This window comes from Hylobates moloch, unplaced genomic scaffold, assembly GCF_009828535.3.
Source record: "Hylobates moloch isolate HMO894 unplaced genomic scaffold, HMol_V3 SCAFFOLD_216, whole genome shotgun sequence".
In the NCBI taxonomy this organism is placed as follows: Eukaryota; Metazoa; Chordata; class Mammalia; order Primates; family Hylobatidae; genus Hylobates; species Hylobates moloch.
Window position 1 is genome coordinate 18,894 of NW_026652491.1, and position 21,271 is coordinate 40,164.

Consider the following 21,271-nt stretch of genomic DNA (forward strand, 5'->3'; position numbering starts at 1 on the left):
CAAGGATTACTGTCTTTCTTCTTTTGATGAGGTACAACGCTCTCCAGACGGCTCAGCGACTAGGACACACGGCCCATGGATGGAGGAGCTGGATTCAGATGCAGGTCCTTTATCAGCGAGATCCCTGCTGTGTCACTCTCCTATGTTGTTTTTCCTGAATGAAAAAAAGAAGAAAAAAACCGTAGCATTGAAAAACAAGACGACAGCAAGGCAAATGTCCAGTGTAATTGCCATCATGAGCACAATTTCTTCCAGAAAGAGATTTTGGTGTCTCGTGGAAGTTCTCTTGAACCTGACCATCAATCACAGAAAAGGCCAACTCCCACAGCTGAGGGAGGAAAATCATAACACCAGAGCCCTGTGAGCCCATTTCATGTGATCGGATAAATGTTTCTGACTTCGGTCTCCAGAAACAGAAGCCTATGTCCCTGCTTGATCTCTATTCAGACTTGCTTGGCACAGCTTTTCAGGTTCCTGTAGATTTTCTTTTGGCTTTGAACTGTGCTCACTTCTCTGTGCATAAACACTTGGAACACTGCTGCCCCGTAATATTCTGTCTGCCCTTTGGTTTCCATTAGACTTGTTAACAATGGCCTTTAAACTTTATTAGTAAAATGAGTTTCTCCAAAATTAAACAAAGATAAAATTAACAACAAAACACAACTCTCCCGGAGTTGATGAAAGAGCCTTAGGAGTGAGCCACATGGCTTTGTCAAACACTCTGAGCTTGCTCTATCCTCAGGAAGACTGCATTTGCCATCCTCTCTGCCTTGAATGCTGCCTGCCACCAACCCCCTGTTTCCATTCCTGATTCCTTCTCCTTCAGATTTCAGCTCACTTGTCACTTCTTCCAAGAAGCCTTCCCTGACCACTCTGTCTAATGTTGCTCTTGCTCTACTACCATGGTTTGTTTTCTGCATAATGCCTGTGCCACCCTTCAGATGACTGAGGCTGAACGAGTACTACTTGTTCAAGATCACATAATGGGGAAATGAATGAGCTGAGTCTATAATCTAGACCTACTGACTTCCAAATCAAGGTTCTTTACATTCTTCACATCTAGCCAGATTCTGCTAATTAAATTAGCTAATCTGTCAAGGAAAAGAATGCAGGATGCTGCAGAGCATTGTCCCTGGTTGGATGAAAAGCACTCAAAGAGTCATCCAGACTCTCCCAGCTCTTTTCCTTGCTGTCTTGACTTCGAAGTATTTCAGTGCCGTGAAAAATCTGATAAGTCACTGACCTGTGATAAAGGCTGCACACATAGTTGCTATGGAAATTCTGCTGAGTTTAAAATTGTGGTTAAAAGGGGTTACCCTGCAGAGAGGTCTCACATGTGTTGTATGTATTTCACACTGTACAATCCTAGGAGGCACCATTCATATTGTGCTGCAAGCCCAGGGTGATGGTTTTGCATCATATCAAAGAAGATTTGTGGGTAAATGATGGCTTTTACCTTTGTAATTACAAACACATATATGCAATGAAAAGTCCCACCTGTGCCTGCTACAAGCATTTCCTAAGTCCTAGACCCTCTCTTGGCAGTGTCTCTCATGCAGAACTTCCCCTCCTCTAAGCCCTTGGTTGTCACCACCTGCCTGATTACAAAAGCCTCTTAACTAGTCTCCCTGACTGAGATCTTTCTTCTATTTTTTCTTCTCAAAGTCTCTATCTATTCTATTGCACAACTCTGATGATGTCATGTCCATGACCAGAAACCCTTAATGGTCTGAAATGTCTACCAGATAAAGTACACATTGCCTACTAAGGATTTCAAGTCCTTCTCCACTGGCCACATCTGGTTTCATCCCAGATCTTTTCCCTTATTGCATTCTCTACTTCAGCAAACTGAATTTCCTATTACTCCCAGCATTCAGTCCTCACTTTCCCACCTCAATAGCTGATATCGTTTGGCTCTGTGTCCCCACCCAAATCTCACCTTGAAGTGTAATCCTCATGTGTCAAGAATGTGACCACGTAGAGGTAATTGGATCATGGGGGCAGTTTCCCTCGTGCTGTTCTTGTGACAGTGAGTCTCATGAGATCTGATGGTTTTATAAGTGTCTGGCATTTCCCCTGCTGGCACTCACTCCATCCTGCTGCCCTGTGAAGAAGGTGCCTGCAGCTGGGTGTGGTGGCTCACACCTGTAATCCCAGCACTTTAGGAGGCCAAGGCGGGTGGATCACCTGAGCTCAGGAGTTCAAAACCAGCCTGGCCAATATGGCGAAACCCCGTCTCTACTAAAAATACAAAAACTAGCTGGGCAGGAAAGCGCCTGTAGTCCCACATGCTTGGGAGGCTGGGACAGGAGAATTGCTTCAACCCAGGAGGCAGAGGTTGCAGTGAGCTGAGATTCTGCCACTGCATTCCAGCCTGGGCAACAGAGTGAGACTCTGTCTCAAAAAAAAAAAAAAGGTGCATCCTTTACCTTCCACCATGATTGTAAGTTTCCTGAGGCCTCCCAAGCAATGTAGAACTGTAAGTCAGTTAAATCCCTTTCCTTTATAAATTACCCAGTCTCAGGTATTTCTTCATAGCAGTGTGAGAACAAACTACTAGAGTAAATTTGTACCGAAATGGTAGGGCGCTACTATAAGGATACCTGAAAATGTGGAAGCAATTTTGGAACTGAGTAACAGGCAGAGAGGTTGGAACAGTTTAGAGGGCTCAGAAGAAGATAGCAAGATATGGGAAAGTTTGGAACTTTCTAGAGACCTGTTGAATGGTTGTCACCAAAATGATGATAGTAATATGGACAATGAAGTCCAGGCTGAGGTGGTCTCAGGTGGAGATGAGGAACTTCTTGGGAACTGGAGCAAAGGTGACTGTTGCTATGCTTTAGCAAAGAGACTGGTTGGCATTTTGCCCCTGCCTTAGAGACCTGTGGAGCTTTGAACTTGAGACAGATGACTTAGGATATCTGGCAGAAGAAATGTCTAAGCAGCAAAACATTCAAGAGAAAGCAGAATGTAAAAGTTTGGAAAATTTGAAGCCTGATGATGCAATAGAAAACAACCAATTTTCTGTGTAGAAATTCAAGCCTACTACAGCAATTTGCCGTAAGTAACAAGGAGCTGAATGTTAATCACCAAGACAATGGGGAAAATGTCTCCATGGCATGTCCATGGGGAAAATGTCGTTCGTGGCAGCCCCTGCCATCACAGGCCCAGAGGCCTAAGAGGGAAAAATGGTTTCCTGGTCTGGTTTCAGGGCCCCCTTCTTCTGTGCAGCCTCCAGACATGGTGCCCTGATTCCCAGCTGCTTCAGTCCCAGCTGTGGCTAAAAGAGGCCAATGTACAGCTCAGGCTGTTGCTTCAGAAGGTGCAAACCCCAAACCCTTGCGGCTTACACATGGTATTGGGTCTGTGGGTGCACAGAAGACAAGAATTGAGGTTTGGGAACCTCCACCTAAATTTCAGAGGATGTATGGAAACACCTGGATGTCCAGGCAGATGTTTGCTGCAGGGGTAGAGCCCCCATGGAGAACCTCTGCTATAGCAGTGTGGAAGGGAAATGTGGGGTTGGAGCCTTCACAAAGAGTCCCCTCTGGGGCACTGTCTGGTGGATCTGCGAGAAGAAGGCCAACATCCTCCAGACCTCAGAAGGGTAGATCCACTGACAACTTGCACTATGAGCCTGAAAAAGCCACAGGCACTCAACACCAGCCTATGAAAGCAGTCGGGAGGGGGCCTGTACCCTGCAAAGCCACAGGGAGCTTGGGCAGAGCTGCCCAAGGCTGTGGGAACTCACCTTTTGCATCAGCATGACCTGGATGTGAGACATGGATCCAAAGGAGATCATTTTGGAATTTTAAGGTTTAATGACTGCCCTTTTGGATTTTGGACTTGCGTGGGGCCTGTAGCCCCTTTGTCTTGGTCCAATTTCTCCCATTTGGAATGGGTGTATTTACCCAGTACTTGTACCCACCTTGTATCTAGGAAGTAGCTAATTTGGTTTTGATTTTACAGGCTCATACCTGGAAGGGACTTGCCTTGTCTCAGGTGAGACTTTGGACTTGAACTTTGGGTTAATGCTAGAATGAACTAAGACTTTGGGGGACCATTGGAAGGGTGTGATTGTGTTTTGCAATGTGAGGACACGAGATTTTGGAGGGCCCAGGGGCAGCATGATGTGGTTTGGCTCTGTGTCCCCACCCAAATCTCACCTTGAAGTGTAATCCCCATAATCCCCATGTGTTAAGAGTGGGACCAGGTGGACGTAATTGGATCATGGGGGCAGTTCCCCCGATGCTGTTCTCATGATACTGAGTGAGTCTCACAAAATCTGATGATTTTATACATGTCTGTCATTTCCCCTGCTGCCACTCACTCCATCCTGCTGCCCTGTGAAGAAGCTGCCTGCTTCTCCTTTACCTTCCACCATGATTGTAAGTTTCCTGAGGCCTCCTTAGCAATGCAGAACTGTGAGTCAATTAAACCTCTTTCCTTTATAAATTACCCAGTGTCAGGTATTTCTTCATAGCAGTGTGAGAATGGACTAATATAATACCTTGGCTCATGTTCTCTCTTTTGGGGCATCCGTAATTCTTACTTGCATCTTGACACATCCAAATCCCACTCATTTCTCAGTAATAATATCCAATTAGAATACCACCTGACCTGTCAAGCCAGAAAGAAGCTCTCTTTTTCTACACAACCGTCACATTCTACATATCTATCCTTTGTGTGGCATGCAGGTTTTTTTTTTTTTGCTTGTTTGTTTTTTGCCTTGCATCATGATCCTGTAGTGCCTTAACTTACCGTATCTCCCACCCACCCAACCCCACTTCAACTAGAGAGTACATTCTCTGAGGTTAGGGGCCAGGCCTGAGTTGTCTCATCTTCCCATCCTTCACCTAGCACAGAGCTATGGTTAGGGGCTCAGCAAGCAGCTGTCACATGATTGCATAAAAAATGTAATCATTGGGATATTTTGTTGATTTATTTCTCATCCTTTGTCTGTGAACATCTGTTTTTCATCCAGTACATTGAAGCTTAACTCAACAATAGGGCTATGAATAAAAACAACTAGAAATATAAAGTATAGTGATTTCAATGTTGTGCTTAATAAGTTTGGCTATTTATACAGTGAGGATGTAGAAGTGTGGTGTGGAATTATAAGAGTTAGGTGTGTGCCACAAAGACTATCTCAATGTGTAGAAGACACTACAGGCTTATTTGCATGACAGTGCAAGGGCCCACATAGGAAGATACTAAACCCCAAAGAAGATAAAGAGTTGAGCCAAACAAACTTGTTGAAACCCAAACACTGGATTTAAGGGAATGGGCAAAGTTTGAGGACAACAGGGTAAGAATTTTTCCATCTGTGGCCTGGTTTCACCCTATCTTTAGAACTCTTGCAAGGACCAATGGAAAAGAAAGCTATGACAAAAAAAGTTATGTAGAGATAAAGACAGACAGACACACACACATACATGTATGTGTGTGTGTGTGTGTATATGTATATATGAAGCATGCGCGAGAGAGATCCACTCTGTGATCTGTGGTCTGTGTGTCAGAGTGTAATAAAAGCAAGGTGGAGAAAATTCCCCTGTGGCCTCTGTCACCTGGCAGTGATATGACTGTGGGAAAACAAGTGAAAGATGTGTGTTTCTTCTTTCTTTCTTTCTTTCTTTTTTTTTTTTTTTTGAGGCAGAGTTTTACTTTTATTTCCCAGGCTGGAATGCAATGGCACAATCTGGGCTCACTGCAACATCTGCCGGGTTCAAGCAATTCGCCTGCCTCAGCCTCCCGAGTAGCTGGGATTACAGGCACCGGCCACCACGCCTGGCTAATTTTGTATTTTTAGTAGAGACGGGGTTTCACCATGTTGGTCAGGCTGATCTCGAACTCCTGACCTCAGGTGATCCACCCACCTTGGCCTCCCAAAGTGCTGAGATTACAGGCGTGAGCCACCACACCAGAGATGCATGTTTCTAGTGGCGGATGCTATCACACACAGAAGTACAGGTGACATAAAGAGTCTTTGCATATCTATAAGTGGCTAAAGGAGAAAGCGGTTAAGAGAGATAGAGAAGAGCCAAGGGTGATACAGGGTATCTGTGCACATCATGGAGGCCTGGGGTCCCCTGCCACCAACCTCAGGGTCAGGCAAGGCCCCCAGGAAGGCTGACCATGGAAGCAGCCGCGATAATCTCGAAGCAGTGGCCATGCAGACTGGGAGAGGGAAGGGCAGGCTGTCACAGGAGCACTGCACACTGTGCGGCACATGCGGAGGATCTCTGTGAACCTCTCAATGACTCAGGAGTGACTCCAGAGCAGCAGGGTTTCCAGGATCCCATTTTTGACCATGGTCCCGGGTTTATATGGCCACGGAAACATAGGTTATAAGATAGGAAAGAAATCTCCCCACAAGGTGAATGCCCATTTGGTGAAAGTCCGCACAAGGACACTCACAGGGAGAATCCTCTCAGAAAGCATCGCAGAGCCTCAGGGCCACCATTTGTTCCTGGTGTGCTCAGGAACTAAACACAATACAAGGTGGAGTGACTCTCAGCTGGCTGAATGCTCTTTCCTGAAAGCCGAGCCAGTTTTCTCTTGACCCAGCCCAAGGTTAGCCTTGAGAATTTCATAAAGGCTTAAATAGCCTCAGGAATTCAGTCACAATGCATAACTAATTGGTAACTTGATCTGGGGATAATTTCGTAGGCTTGGATCCTCCCTAGATGGATCCTGGAATCCAGGTGGTCTGGATGCCAAGAGTTATACATGGGAAAATCCAAATCTTTGTGTCTGCCCACGTCTTAGTCTCATGCAGCAGTCAGGGAGGTTCACAGGTGGCCCAGGGCACCGTGGGTGGCTCAAGGCAGCAGGAGTCTAGCTGTATGTAGGCCTGTGTGAGGGCAGAACTGGCCTTGGGGGCATTGGATGCCATGCTAGCCGAAGCCTCAGGCTTTGACCAGTGTCCCAAGTCTGACCTTATCATTAGAGGCCACATAGTTCTTAAACAAAGTTCATCTCAAAGGTGACTCTTTTGGGGCAGTGGCATGTGGCAGGTTAAAGGCACAAGTTCAGGAATCAGACAGATTTGAGTTCTAATCCAGACTTCTCGGAGTTGCCGTTTTGAGCAAATTAGTCACTATGTCTGTGTCTTAGTTTCCTTCACTGTGAAATAGTAAGAAATACTATATTGATCCGTGACCCCAGTCTCTGTCACAGAGCTCCTAAAACCCTTCTAATTTCCTGAGCAACAAGCACGCCAGGAGAACCTTTTGTTCTAATGTTTAGTCTCTGCTCAGGTTCTGAGAAAGAGCTCCTCACACCCGTGCAGGTATGGGTGGCAGGGGAATCCTTTGTTCTCGTATTTGGCTTTTGACCTCGATTCCTAATAAAGAGCCCCTAAATTCCTAGAAATTTCCTGGTGATAGGAACATCTTTTGTTCTAATGAGGCAACTCTTAGTGGGCTCCTGGATAGGAACTGGCCACCAGAAAGACCAAGCCATAGTTAGAAGCTTGGAGCTTTCGGTCTACTCTCCACTCACCAGAGAGAAGAAAAGGGCTGGAAGTGGACCTAATAATTCGTCATGCTTACATGATAAACCCTCCATACGAATGTCTGAACTATGGGGCTCAGAGAGCTTCCAGACTGGCAAACACATCCACATGCAGGGAGGGTGGCGCACCCCAACTCCACAGGGACAAGCTCCTGGGCTCGGGACCCTGCCAGACCTTGCCTGTGTATGTCTTTATCTGGTGGTTCATCTGTATCCTTTATTATAGTTCTTAATAAACTGGTAAACACAAGTAAAGCAGTTCCCGAGTTCCGTGAGTCATCTTAGCAAATTAATCAAACCCATAGAGAGGGTAATGGGACTCCCAATTTATACCCAGTTGGCCAGAAGTATAGGCGACAACCTACAACTTGCAATGGGTGTCTGAAGTGGGGACAGTCTTTTGAGACTGAGCCCTTAATCTGTGGGATTTCATACTATCTGCAGGTAGATGGGGCCAGAATTAAATTGTATCATAGGACATCCAGCTGGTGTCCACTGGAGCACTGCTTGGCTTACATCTGGTGTCGAAAGTGTCGTGTTGAGTGGTGTGTGAGAGTAGGAAAAACAATTTGTTTTTTCCTATATCTCCAATTGGCTATTGGCATGAAAATAGTTTATGATCTCATTCATAATAGCAAAAATCAAAGGAGATTAAATGTGATATGTAATTTCTTTTTCTTCATCTCTCAAACTTCAAGGAAGCTTCTTAAGTCTTGGCTTTACACATGATATAGCTATTTATTGTGTTGTGGGAGTCAGTAAAAGAACAGATTGAAGAATGCATGAATGAAGAATGAGTGAAATAGTGAACACACTATCGACTTCCATGAATTGAACACATTTAATTCTATTTTAATGCAAATGTAATTATCCATGTTTTACTGTTTGCTTAAATTATGTTTTACTTAGACTATTTATTCTTATTTTTTTAAATAACATACAGAGCAACCTACCTCTAGCCTTTGTTTACAGATTTAACTACTTATGCTTTGAACGAGTCAACTTTCTTTTGCAGCCCTTCTTAACCCATCATCTGACTATTCTGAAGAATGGTTTTTTAAATTGGCAGTTTCTGGATAATTTCCGAGTCTATGAGATCTCCCTTGAGATGCAAAGACCTGTGCAAAACAGCCCAGATTTGGACATATTTGTAGGTTATGTTTAGTTTTTTTTGTTTTTTTTTTTTTGCTATCACGCCATGTGTTAGCTGACTTTCTCCGTAGAACAGTCCACAGAAATTCATAGGCTTCTTTTTGGAACATGACTCTCCAACTTGACCCATCATGAAAATCCTCAAGGAGCTTATTAGAAATAAATTCCTGAGCCCGATGAGACATATATTGAATCATAATCTCTAGGATTGGTCTTGGGGAGCTATATCTTTATCAAGCTCTCCAGGTGATCTAACGATGGATCAGGTTTAGAAACCATAGTCCTAAAAGAACAACTTAGATTATTTTCTTTCAAATGTGCTGTCTTGCACTTGTCCCTATGGAGACTCATCTACAATTTTTTTTCTGCCACTCACTCTGCATTGAGAGAACTTTCTGTGGTACATTTCCTTTGTAAATTCTGTTTGTCACTGTGCATTCTCTACCTTACACTACAAAAGCAGTCCCTGGTGAAAGGAAATCCTGCTGACAGACTTCTCTCCCTTGAGGTGAGCCCATTTATCCCTGCTCTTTGTTAGAGCTCTAAGTACTGACTTATTGACAAAACAATCACCCGGTGGTTAAGTTCAATGGGGAAAAGCATTGCCATGATTCATGGGCAAAAACACAGAATGGGGTTTAGTTACTTGTATTCTTCAAATTGGTTGAAAATTTATGCAAAAACTCCACAATTTTTTTTGTTTGTTTTTCAGATGGAGTCTCGCTGTGTCACCCAGGCTAGAGTGCAGTGGTGCAATCCTGGCTTACTGCAACCTCTGCCTCCCGGGTTTAGTCAATTCTTTGCAGCCTCCCAAGCAGCTAGGATCACAGGTGCGTGCCACCATGCCCAGCTAATTATTGTATTTTTAGTAGAGATGCAGTTTCACCATCTTGGCCAGGCTGGTCTTGAACTCCTGACCTCGTGATACACCTGCCTCAGCCTCCGAAAGTGCTAGAATTACAGGCTTGAGCCACTGCGCCCAGCCAAAAACTCCAGTTTCTGAGATACACAAACTAATCCACCCTCCAGATAAGGGAGGAAAAGAATAACTGATCCTGGACCATTCTCTGGTTTGAATATTTTAATGAAATCCTCATCTCTCCAACTAGGTTAGATCATCTGCAATTGGGTAGTAACAAATCAATTTGCCTTGCGACATCAGTTTAGAGATTATTCTCCTTGAGATAGATCTTGTGATCTGACTCATTCTGGAAGGCCTCTGTCCATTCTCCATCTTTGTAACCACCGCACCTCATCACAGCTATTTTCTTCCTTCTTTTGAATCCACAAATGCAATTGAACTCTTGTTCTTTCAGTAGCCACAACACCAGTTTCGGAAATGCTATTGTCCTCTGCCCCGCACCGTTTACTGGTCTCAGTGGTTGTGAGCGTTTTTAGCAGCAGTTAGGGGAGAAGAGGTGGGAGTTTAGTCTTCACCAAGGCATTGACCCGACTACAGTGGGGCACCTTTTTGGCCACTGGTCTGACTCAGGTTGGTGACTTAACTGACAAACACAATTAACACTTGACAGTCATTCTCACTGGCACTTACTGTTCTCATCATACAAGTCATACAACTGGGAGTTTGTGTGGATTTGTTCTTGTGGCCAGTCATGTGGAAGGCCTTCCAGAATATTAAATTAAGCAGACATTCTGTTCCTCTGCAGCTAATACACAGAGCACGGGGGCAACATGGCATATGCTTTGACAAGCTTAAAATCCTTGACAATAGTGAACAGATTTCCAGGAACAGAAAGTGACCTGTTGAGTTATCCTGGAACAATTCTAACACCTTAAGGAGAAAGAATGGTCAGACCAAACTCAGCATGGTTACATGGACAATTTTAAATTAAGGAGAAAGACACTGGAGATTTTGAAGTGAGAGAATTGAGTAAGAGGTGAGAGAATGGGACGATACAGGTGGTTTTCCTCCCCAGAGAAAGAATGGGTTGTTGGTACCTACAGATGTAGTGAGTACAAACATTAGACACGCTTAGTTCTTTTCTTAAGTTGAGTTCCCCAGAAGCAGACATCAAGACCTGGATTTATATATAAATATTTTATGAAGGAAGTGTTTCTAGGAGAAGCTGGTAACAGAGTGAAAGACAATAAAAGTAAGAATGTGATTTTGGGCAGAGTCTTTATTTCAATCTGATGCTGCCAGGGAGCTTTGGAATGTAAACATTTCTTCACTCTGTCCCAACTATTGGCAAGGAAACAGCTTCAGACTTCTGCCTTGTCAGTCACTGGCTCAGGGCTGCCTGGGCAGGGTGGGGGTGGGGAGCAAACTTTGGGTCTCTCGTAGAACAGTCAAAGGGGCTCAAGGGCAACCCTCTGAAGAGAGTCAGAAGAATAGGTCATTAGAAGAAAAGCACATAAATGCCTGTGAAGGCATCAAAGAAATCCAAGAAGATCTGAGCAGACTGCAGACAGTATCTGTCATTGAGTAACGCAGGAAAAGCATGTTCCCTAGGCAGGAGAAGAGTCATTTATTGATCACACAATATTTTTTGCACACCTAATCATATATGCCTCTCCCTATGCTAAGTGCTTGGATTTGAAGATGAATGGTTCTTTTCCTTGAATGTGTTAAGAACTATTCTTTACTTATTTATCAAATGTTATGGGAATAGTCCCCAAAGCAAAGTTGTTGGACTCAAGGACAGTGAGGGTCACCCAACCTGGGACATATGAAGCCTTTGGAAAATATAATTGACTCCATGAGAAAGTAAATCAATTAATATTTATTTGATGACTGAAAAGGCAGTTTTTTAAAAAATCCAAAACACAAGGAATTAAATTTTAAAAATTGCTTCAATAATCCACAACATATTAACAGTATTTGTAACATATCAAGCCTCATTTTACAATAAAAACCAAGCAGAGCATAGAATTTAGTTCAAGTTCTGGTTCTTGACTCCCATGAGGGGCATGGAAGAGCTAGCTCAGTTACCTAAGCTGGTGTCTCTGCCCCTGTGGAGGGTAGCTGTAGCCATTCCTAGAAAAAGAGTAGAAATGAGGTTGGGTGTGGTGGCTCATGCCTGTAATCCTGGCACTTTGGGAGGCCGAGGTGGGTGGATCACCTGAAGTCAGGAATTTGAGACCAGCCTGGCCAACATGGTGAAACTAATTTTAGTCTCTACTAAAACTACACAAATTAGCCAGGTGTGGTGGCAGGCACCTGTAATCCCAGCTACTCGGGAGGCTGAGGTAGGAGAATCGCTGGAACCGAGGAGGCAGAGGTTATAGTGAGCCGACATTGCCCCACTGCACTCCAGCCTGGGTAACAGAACAAGACTCCAACTCAAAAAAAAAAAAAAAAGAGTAGAAATGAGAGATCCAGAGAAAACTTACTAGCAGAGGTGGGGGAGTCATTTCTTCACTGATGAGGAGTCAGCTATGAGTTGGTAAAAGGGAATTTTTTTTTCTTTAGTTTCACCTGCTGTAATCAGAAGTCCCTGGGCTGCCTTGCTTTCTAATAGAAGCTGCATATATTCCAAGAATCAATCTCTTTCAAACATCGTAACTTCTGCCAACAGATTCCGAATCATCCTGTTTCTATCAGAGGAATTTACCTGAAAGGATCCTGCTAAACAATGAATGGTCATACCTATATGGGTGGTACCTACGTATATCAGTAACAAGCCACGCCTGAACCTGGCAAGGAGAGATGAGCTTGCCAAAGATTCTTTTGTAAAACAGGACACAAGAGCAGCTGGAGGAAGAGTAGAGAATACATAAGACTTGGACTTGAGAGCATGGCTCCTGTAGACTGAGCTCAAGGGCAAGGTTTTACCTTATTCGTCTATGGATCCTCATTTTAGGACCTAGAATAGTGTTTTGCATATGGCAGTTTTCCACAGTTATGGGCAGAATTTAACTGAGGAGAGCTGAATAAGTTGAAAAACTACTATTGAACCTCCAGTGGTTGCTTTTTGGCAATAATATAAAATCTAATTCCCTCTCCACACTGTTCAGACTTCCATTCCCTGGCTCCAATTCAGTCTAGTTGTCTTGGAGGTTCTTCTTCCAAGGCTCTTCTTCACAAATAGAAGAAGACAGAGTGTACATTCTAAGTTGTCATTTTTTTATGGTAACTGCGCATTTTAGTTCATACTTGAAATATATTTCTGAATTTGAATAATATCTGGGTGGATCACCTGAGGTCGGGAGTTCAAGTCCAGCCTGATCAACATGGAGAAACCACGTCTCTACTAAAAATACAAAATTAGCTGGGCGTGGTGGTGCATGCCTCTAATCCCAGCTACTCAGGAACCTGAGACAGGAGAATCGCTTGAACCCGGGAGGAGGAGGTTGCAGTGAGCTGAGATCGCGCCATTGCGCTCCAGCCTGAGCAACAAGAGCGAGACTCCGTCTCAAAAATAATATCTTTAAAATTGAGATTTATTTTGCTTTTCAAATTTTTGTTCACTTTTTTTTTTTTTTTTTTTTTGAGACGGAGTCTCGCTGTGTCGCCCAGGCTGGAGTGCAGTGGCCCAACCTCGGCTCACTGCAAGCTCCGCCTCCCGGGTTCACGCCATTCTCCTGCCTCAGCCTCTCCAAGTAGCTGGGACTACAGGCGCCCGCCACCACGCCCGGCTAATATTTTTCGTATTTTTAGTAGAGACGGGGTTTCACCGTGGTCTCGATCTCCTGACCTCGTGATCCGCCCGCCTCGGCCTCCCAAAGTGCTGGGATTACAAGCGTGAGTCACCGCGCCCGGCCCACTTTTTGAAAAAAGTATGGGTCAAGAAAATAAAATGTTCCACGAGTGAAATGATTTAATAATTGCCCAAATTTTACCTTTTGCCTCTGTTTTCACTACATTAAAATTCATTTATTAGTTGCTATAATGTTATTATTAATTAAAATGTATACATTTTTCTCCTTTAGTAAAAAATATCTTAGTATAGTTAAAAAGTATTGATTACTTCTTTATATACAGTAATCTTTATTTCATTTTTAAAGATCATTTTTACTGTCATAATTACATATACAAAATTCAATAAAAGACCATTTTACTGTCTATGTTTATTTTCTGGCCATTGCTATTAATTCTATCTCACACTTAAAAAATTTATCACCTAGACAAGGGGGACGTAAAGAACCATCTTCTTTGAGTGCCAAATATGTCCACAACGTCGCTTTGCTTCCTGGGATCCTATGACTCTGTTCACTGTGCGCACTGCCCTAGGCAGTCTGGCTTCCTTCCTGGCCACCAACTTCGGGGTTTTGACACGCGATATTCCTTTTACTCAGAACCCTCTTTGCCCAGGTAGCCACATGCCCTTAGCGCCTCACGTCTTTGTAGTGTCTTCCCTGACCACCTTGTTATTATTAATATTTTTACAAAGTATTTGTATCTTTATTCAATTAAATTAAAACAGACCTGCCAGGTATATTATATAACATTCTCTATATACGTATGACTTAGGCAATGCCAGATAATTCTAGATATGCTGATTACTCAAGTATGAGTAAAACATGAACAGTGTCAGGGATGCCCGGCCAATGCTCCTTTTCACGTTGGGTGCCTGCGTTTCCATGATATGGTTAGAGGGATAGCTACGAGCCACGACATGGATTCCCAGTAAACTTTTGTGGGAGAAGGAGGGAAAATGACAATCTAGCATAGATGAACAGTCTCCTAAATGCAAATAGAATACTTGACAATTAGTTTTTTAAAAAGTTCTTCCATCATGTTAATGACACAAAAATTCTCTTTTTGGAAGACACCACCACCACATTTTGTTTGGGTCTGTGGGGACAGGTGGGGGAATGCTTTTAAAATCGGTATAATTATCCCTAAAACAGCAACGGGCTGGGTGCGGTGGCTCACGCCTGTAATCCCAGCACTTTGGGAGGCTGAGGTGGGCAGATCATATGAGGTCAGGAGTTTGAAACCAGCCTGGCCAACATGGTGAAACCCCATCTCTACTAAAAGTACAAAAATTAGCTGGGTGTGCTCGCGGGTGCCTATAATCTCAGCTACTCGGGAGGCTAAAGCAGGAGAATCGCTTGAGCCCGGGAAGTGGAGGTTGCAGTGAGCTGAGATCGCGCCATTGCACTCCAGCCTGGGGGACAGGGCAAGACTCTGTCTCAAACGAACAAACGAAAACCAAAAAAGTATGTCTTTGGTGAAGCCTCAGTACCCATTCAGTTCACTGTAATAATCTGTAATAAAACAGGACTGTAGCACAGTGCTGGGCCTTGATTTCAACAAGCGGACCACCTTACTTAACATGCAACTGCACATGCCTTTCCACTCCCCACTCCCCTCACTTCTGACCCCCACCAGCATTGCCTCTTCACATCCTTAACCTGATTTCTCTCCATGGCAATATCACTATCTGTCAGACTGTGGGTTTTGCTTATTTACTTGCTTTGTCAGTCAGTTCCTGCTCCCTGAAAAGTCAGCGTTATCTGCTTTGATCACTGCTGTCCTCTCAACACCTTGAACAATGTCTAATAGGAAGTAAGTCCTCAATACATATTTGTTCAAGAAATTAATGAAGAAGCATAAAATGAAGAGACCTTTGAACCATCTAAAGCGTAAGGCAAATTTGACGTAAGTAAAATGTTCTGCACATTTGCATATGTGCATTATTCTTGGGGAGGGGGGAAACCTACACATTTCCTCAGATTCTCAAAGTTCTCTGTGACCCCAAGCAGGTAAATAAGCTGCTGGGCTAGACACAGTTGTTAGTCCTTTGAGCAGCTAGACTCTATGCCTCTCTCTCTCTCTTCTCGCCTTTTCTCTGGCCACCCTCTCTGGCCCATTCCATTATTCCTCCTATAGCGGAGTCGTGTTCTTTTATTCTTTGTTTACTAGCCTATCAACTCATTAACAGCAGGATTGTCATCTGATTCATTTCTGCCCACCCCCGCTTCAGTCTTAACACTTGTCTGATAAGCTTAGAAGCTGTTTGTTAAATGAATTAACAGGACAAGTAGAGGTTAAGGAATAATACAGGAAGGCTCCATTTACAGTTTGGGATTTTTGTGTGTGTATACCCAGATAAGATATAATTTTATTTCTACTCATCTAAGGCTTGCTACACATCCAAATTCTCAATTTGCTGATCTCCAAAATAAAAATTTGAGGTAGGGAGTGGGAAAGGTCACAATCATACTTTCACCTTGAACAGCCCATATTTGTGTTTCTAAAGGGAGCTCCTTCTATTTTGTTCTAATCTGTAGAGAATGTGTGAGTTATTTTGATTCAGTGGTGGTTAGGGGTGAAAGAACCAAGGGTTGGTTGGCTCTGCTTATGAATAGACTGAGTGCAATTAAAGAGAGGGCATGTGATTCCATATTTCAGATAGAGGAAAAGTCGTGTATCAAAATTCAAGTATTTTCTTAACCTTTGTGGTTCTTGCAAAGAGCTTATGGCATTGTCACTCAGGTATCACAGGCCACTCCATACCCTGTTGCCAGATGTAGAACCTCTCAGATTTCCACGGATGCTCTTTATTTCAGCAGTAATGCAGGCCTTCATCACTTCTGCCATGTGTGGCAGTCACCTCTGCTTGGTTTTCTTCTCTCACCAGACTCACCAGAGTCCCTTGAGATCTAGGCTGATCTATCTCTTTACCCATCTCTAGGATGATCACTGGGGCTGTGTGACTAGGTAACCCCAAACCCACTTTCTATTCTTTCTGCCACACTGGTGGAGCACATTCCTAGTCAACTTTGCAAGTAGATGTGGTCACCTAACTGAGTTCTAATCAATCTCCTAGTGTAAGTTCAGAGTAACTCTTCCAGGATGAGTCCATGGAAACTTTTATTTACTATCCTCCATGAAGTCCCCCTTTATATAATCAAGGCAGCCTTGGAAGCCACGTGTTGAAGATAGTGGAGCCACAGATGGAAGGAGCCTGGATCTCCAAGATAGAATGTTCCAGTAGGACTCCAATTGGTGGGTGGAGAAAAATATCAAGAGAGCTTGAAAATCTAAAGAAGACATCCAAATCTGGATAAGTTTCCCTCTTACTTCATGGGAAAATAGGGAATGAGAATCTTGTCTCTGCCAAATAGGAGGGTGAGGTATGGTTCTAACCAACCTCACCACGTCCATTGTGTCTTCGTTGAATAAGCCTCATGGACTAGAGGTGGTGACACACCCTGTCTCCCTAATCCATATCATCCCCATGTCCCTCACCTCTCTAGCATTCAGAGCAGAGTTCTAGAGAAAATACAGCAGCAGAGCAGGTAGCCTTTCTTGGTGGAAATACGCTGGACTGTGAGGCAGGGAACCGGGCTTGAGCCCTGGATCTGCCGTTATCTCACTGTGCCTCCTTAAGCAAACTTTTGCCCATCTCTGTTTCTTTTTGTTTTCTGGAAATTTGTTCCAGGTCAGGGATTGTGGAAGAAGATGAAACACTCTCTCAGTCATTTACTTCCTCTGGCTTCACTCTGATAGGAAAGCTGTTCAGCGGTCTATGACTTGGCTTCTTGAGGGATGATCAGTTCTTCAGGCCCCTGTGTGAAGTGGACATTTTACTCTTTGTTCCTTTCTGAGTCTCTTCATTGGTCTCTTCCCTCCCTTCTTGTCTCTGAAGGCTCCTGCTCTTATGCTGTATGGTGCTGACAACTTCCTTCTTATTAGGACAGAGTTTGCCTTTGTGGTTCATCAGGATGCACTGTTTTGCTTCTAGTCATAGGCAACAGGGAATCTGACCTCTTCAGATGGAAAAGATCTAAAGAATTCCAGCTTAAGTTATGACCTCCTGAACTCTATGGCTAGAAATACTAGTGTGATCCGGAAGAGGCCACTGCCACCATTCCTGAGGCTGCTTCTCCCAGAAGAGATGCCCTCAACCCTCCAGCACGTGTATAAACACAAAAGGTGACTCTTCCACCCATGTGCCTACAAGGGACTGGCTAAGCCATTGAGGCATGACTGGATCTTCACGTTGCTTATGGGGGTCTGGCATTAGGTCCTATAAGCTATAATGTCTGTTTCAGACCTTCCAGGAGGCAGGGTTTAATGCCATGTGATTACTTTCTTCACAGAGCTTGTCCTCTGGTGGTTAAAGCAAGTGCTCAGTACTTAAAGACCCTCAAGATTATCTAATGCAAACTTTGCCCTGATGAATCCATCGTATGGTGAATGGGCTTAATGTCAGCATTCACATCTCTGGGACCTGGAAGCTCAGTGCCTCCAAGATATTTATGAGCATTGGGATTATTCAAAGACTTTAATTTGAAGTGGGTATTTTGTGCTTGTACAGGGCAAAGAGTGCTTGTTCCTCAGTGGGAAGGAGCTGAGGCCTTGGGTCTTGGTTGGTGGAGAGACAAGAGTCCAGCTCGCCATGGTTGACAAGCTCTTCTTGACAGAGCACACCTTTGTTTGCATCTCCATCATAATTATTACTCATCACTTCCCATCTTTCTAGTCTCAAGTCTTACTTTTATTTCCCTTACTGCTCTGAATAGGTGCTCCTTTCCCACCTCTCTTGACCCTTTCCACACATTTTGCTCCCGGCCTAGACTGTGCTCACCAGATGCCACTATCCCCCATTCTTTCTATCTGTTAACTTCTGCTTATCTTTGAGATGTCAGAATAAATGTCACTTCCTTTGGGAACCTGTTTGTATTCCATTAAATCTGAGTTTAGTATATTTCCCAATTAAGAGGCTGCTTAGTTATCTGTCATTCCCAAGTAACTGTAAAGTCTCTCAGGATAGGGGCTCTTTCCTTTACACCATTGTATTCAAGGGCCTAGCACAATGTCTGGAACATCTGTTTTCCAGTACATAATTGTTGAGTAAAAATGGAATGGAGTCAAGACCAGTGCTATGTATATCTTTGGGCTATATGTAACAGAAAACCCAAGCAAGAGTGGCTTTATGAGATGTTTAATTGTGTATTTAATGTGGTGTTTAGGGGTAGGTAGGTCCATGAATCAGTGGTGTTATAAGCATACAACTTCTTTTGTCCTTTTCTCACCATAATTTTCATGGTGATTTTCATCCTCCTCACCACCTAAACATGGCTACCATGCTCCAAGCATTGCATTCTCATGGATCACTTTCAAAGAAAGGCAGAAAGGAGAAGACAGAAAAAAATGTTCTTTCTGTTTCATTAATAAGATAACCTTTCCCACAAGACCATGTCTTTCTCTTATATTTCATTGTTTAGAACTGTGCCACACGCCCACCTATAGACAAATCATTGACTCATCCTTGGTGCTTTTAGCTGAAGTCATGCTGCACAAAGTTGGGGTTCTTTCAGCAAGAAATACAAGTAAATAGCTGATGGGTAAGAAGTGAATGATAGCCACCACTCATGTCTTTAATGAAGTTTTACTAAAATCCAGAACTCCTTTCTTCAAATATGCATTTTACCTTAGATTGGTACTACTTACAAGGCAACATTCACACCGACACATTATACTTCAGTATGGGTACCTCGGGAGCCTCTGGCATGAAGAGCTGTAGTTGTCTTTCTGTTTATTCTCATCAGCCACTTTCTCCTGGGCAGAGAGCGTGTTGACCTCTCCTGAACACCAGGTTGGACACTTATGCCTGCTCAAGGCGATCAATGACTATTTCAGTCAGCAGAAACAGCCAAGTATCATCCCTAATAGTTTTCATTCCCAGCAAATTTTCTTCCATAGTCAAAGTGCAAGGATACAATAAGAGCCAATAAAATGACAAGAGTTTTCATCACAAACAAATTAACTGACTCTGGAATGGATTACAGTATACTTATTTTCTAATCAAAATATCAAATTCAGTGGCGGTGAAATTTGGGCTATATCCTTAATCTTCAGTCTTCCCTCCACATACTTTACTCATTTGAAAACTTTTGTAAACTCTAAAGAGAAAATGAAAAGAATCAAGTTATTAATATAGTTTACTTTTTAAAGCCTCTTTCTTCTTAGTTAGTGTAATGATTGTGATGATGATTACTTCTCTCTTAGTGAGTGTGGTGGGTGCTATTGTTGGCCTTTTATGAATATCATCTTAAATCTTTATATAACCGTATAGTTATTATTGACATTTTACGTACTAGAAACCGAAATTCCAGATTTTAAGTGATTTGTCCAGGGTCATCAGTGAAGCAGGGATTAGAACTCAGATTTTTCTAATTCCAAAATGATTCCTACATTCTCTATCATGAGCCTACATCCCTTCCTTCAATTCTCATTGTCACCCCCAATATATTCATTACTTTTTCAGTCTGCAGGGTTTTTATACATCTCCCACTGGCTAATCCTTTTATCTTAGGTTTTTAGCAAAGTGACTATTCTCATTCCTTGGCTGAGACATTTATGGATCGCATACAAAATTATTTATCTTTCTAGTTCGCCAACTTCTTCCCCCTTCATTCCTCAGGTCTTGAGGCACTCATATCAAGCTCAATAAACAAACACTAGGAAAAAAAAAACCCACAACAACCAGATTAACAGACCGATCCTGTTCCTGGGAAGATTTTCTCCCTTTCCTTTGTTAGTCTAATAGGCAAGGTATGTACTAAGAGATTTTAAAAGTGCCTGAGAAGAGCAATCACAAGTCGTGACGATTCCAAGTTCACAGAAGCCCAAGGGATTTTGACATTTCTCCAAGGAGTTAGCCAGAAGAGATCCTCGCTGGTTGAGTTAAGATGGAGGAGAACAGTAAGAAGGACCATCGGGCTTTGCTCAACCAGGGAGAGGAGGATGAACTGGTGAGTCTTCCCTTTATTTTATTAGTCTTCTCAAAGTGCCCAAGGCTGTGAGTACGGGCTACAGCTAAATTAGAAGATAGAGTGTAGCATTTATGCTTCAGGCTTTAGGACCTTGAAAGGTTTCTGTCTGGTAAGGTTCCTTAAGGGCTGCAAAGCACCATTTTATTGTGGGGAAACCTGCAGGGGCTGAGAAACTTGTGACCTCTGGATGATAGAATTCTTGCCATCTTCATATGCAATGAACCTGTGATGTTTCCTCGGACGTTTACAGTATTTGCAGAGCCCCGCATGGTGCTCAATGGGGTGTCTCCCCCTTGTTATCTGGATTGCTATGTGATTGAACAAACTCTAGTGAAAACAAGAACTCCTTTTTTATTCTCATGCTTTGGGTATGTATGCATAATCTAGGCTTAGGGGGCTCTGGGCTGAAGTCATACTTTTTATAAGCGCAGAGAGACGTTTTAAGCATCAATTACTAAAGAAGGAGTAGAATGTGGCCTGGGATTTTTAACACATATTTTAAACATTTCTCATGTCTCCAATTTTTTCCCCATTGCTGTTTTCATCAAACACACACACACATTTAAAAATAATAATTAAAAAGTTGAAAAGTATAGTGTTTATTTGGTGCTGAGGTGTTTATATTTATGATTTTATATAATCCTCAGAACTCAGTGATGAAAGAACTAATCCTATTTTATTGAAAAGAAATCTGAGACCAGGGAGGTTAAATAACTTGCCCAAGGTCATTAGCCTACAAGGGCTGGGAATCCAGCCCACTCCTTCTCCACATCCTGTGCTGTTCACCATACAACAGTGGCTCCAGTTAGACAATGAAGAAAGGAGACAGAGACAGACGGGGGAAGGGTCAGAGTGAGGGCACATTTGGGGGCCCCAAAGAACTTGGAGAACATAGTTTGTAGATTAGAAT

General features: G+C 43.1%; 1 protein-coding gene across 3 annotated transcripts in view; it reads left to right on the plus strand.

Moving 5' to 3' along the window:
* Window positions 1-12,997, plus strand: part of LOC116464146 (probable cation-transporting ATPase 13A4) — a 31,831-nt gene extending 18,834 nt beyond the window's left edge. Inside the window, exons 5-6 of one of the 3 annotated variants that reach the window (XM_058434990.1) lie at window positions 9,380-9,497; window positions 12,101-12,997. In XM_058434990.1, the coding sequence (XP_058290973.1) occupies window positions 9,380-9,497; window positions 12,101-12,246 (264 nt within the window). In that variant the 3' untranslated portion in view covers window positions 12,247-12,997. Of the gene's footprint in view, window positions 1-31; window positions 7,394-9,379; window positions 9,498-10,334 lie in introns of those variants that run through there. The other 2 variants (XM_058434991.1, XM_058434988.1) reach the window with 2 other exon arrangements.
* The last annotated feature ends 8,274 nt before the right edge of the window (window positions 12,998-21,271 follow it).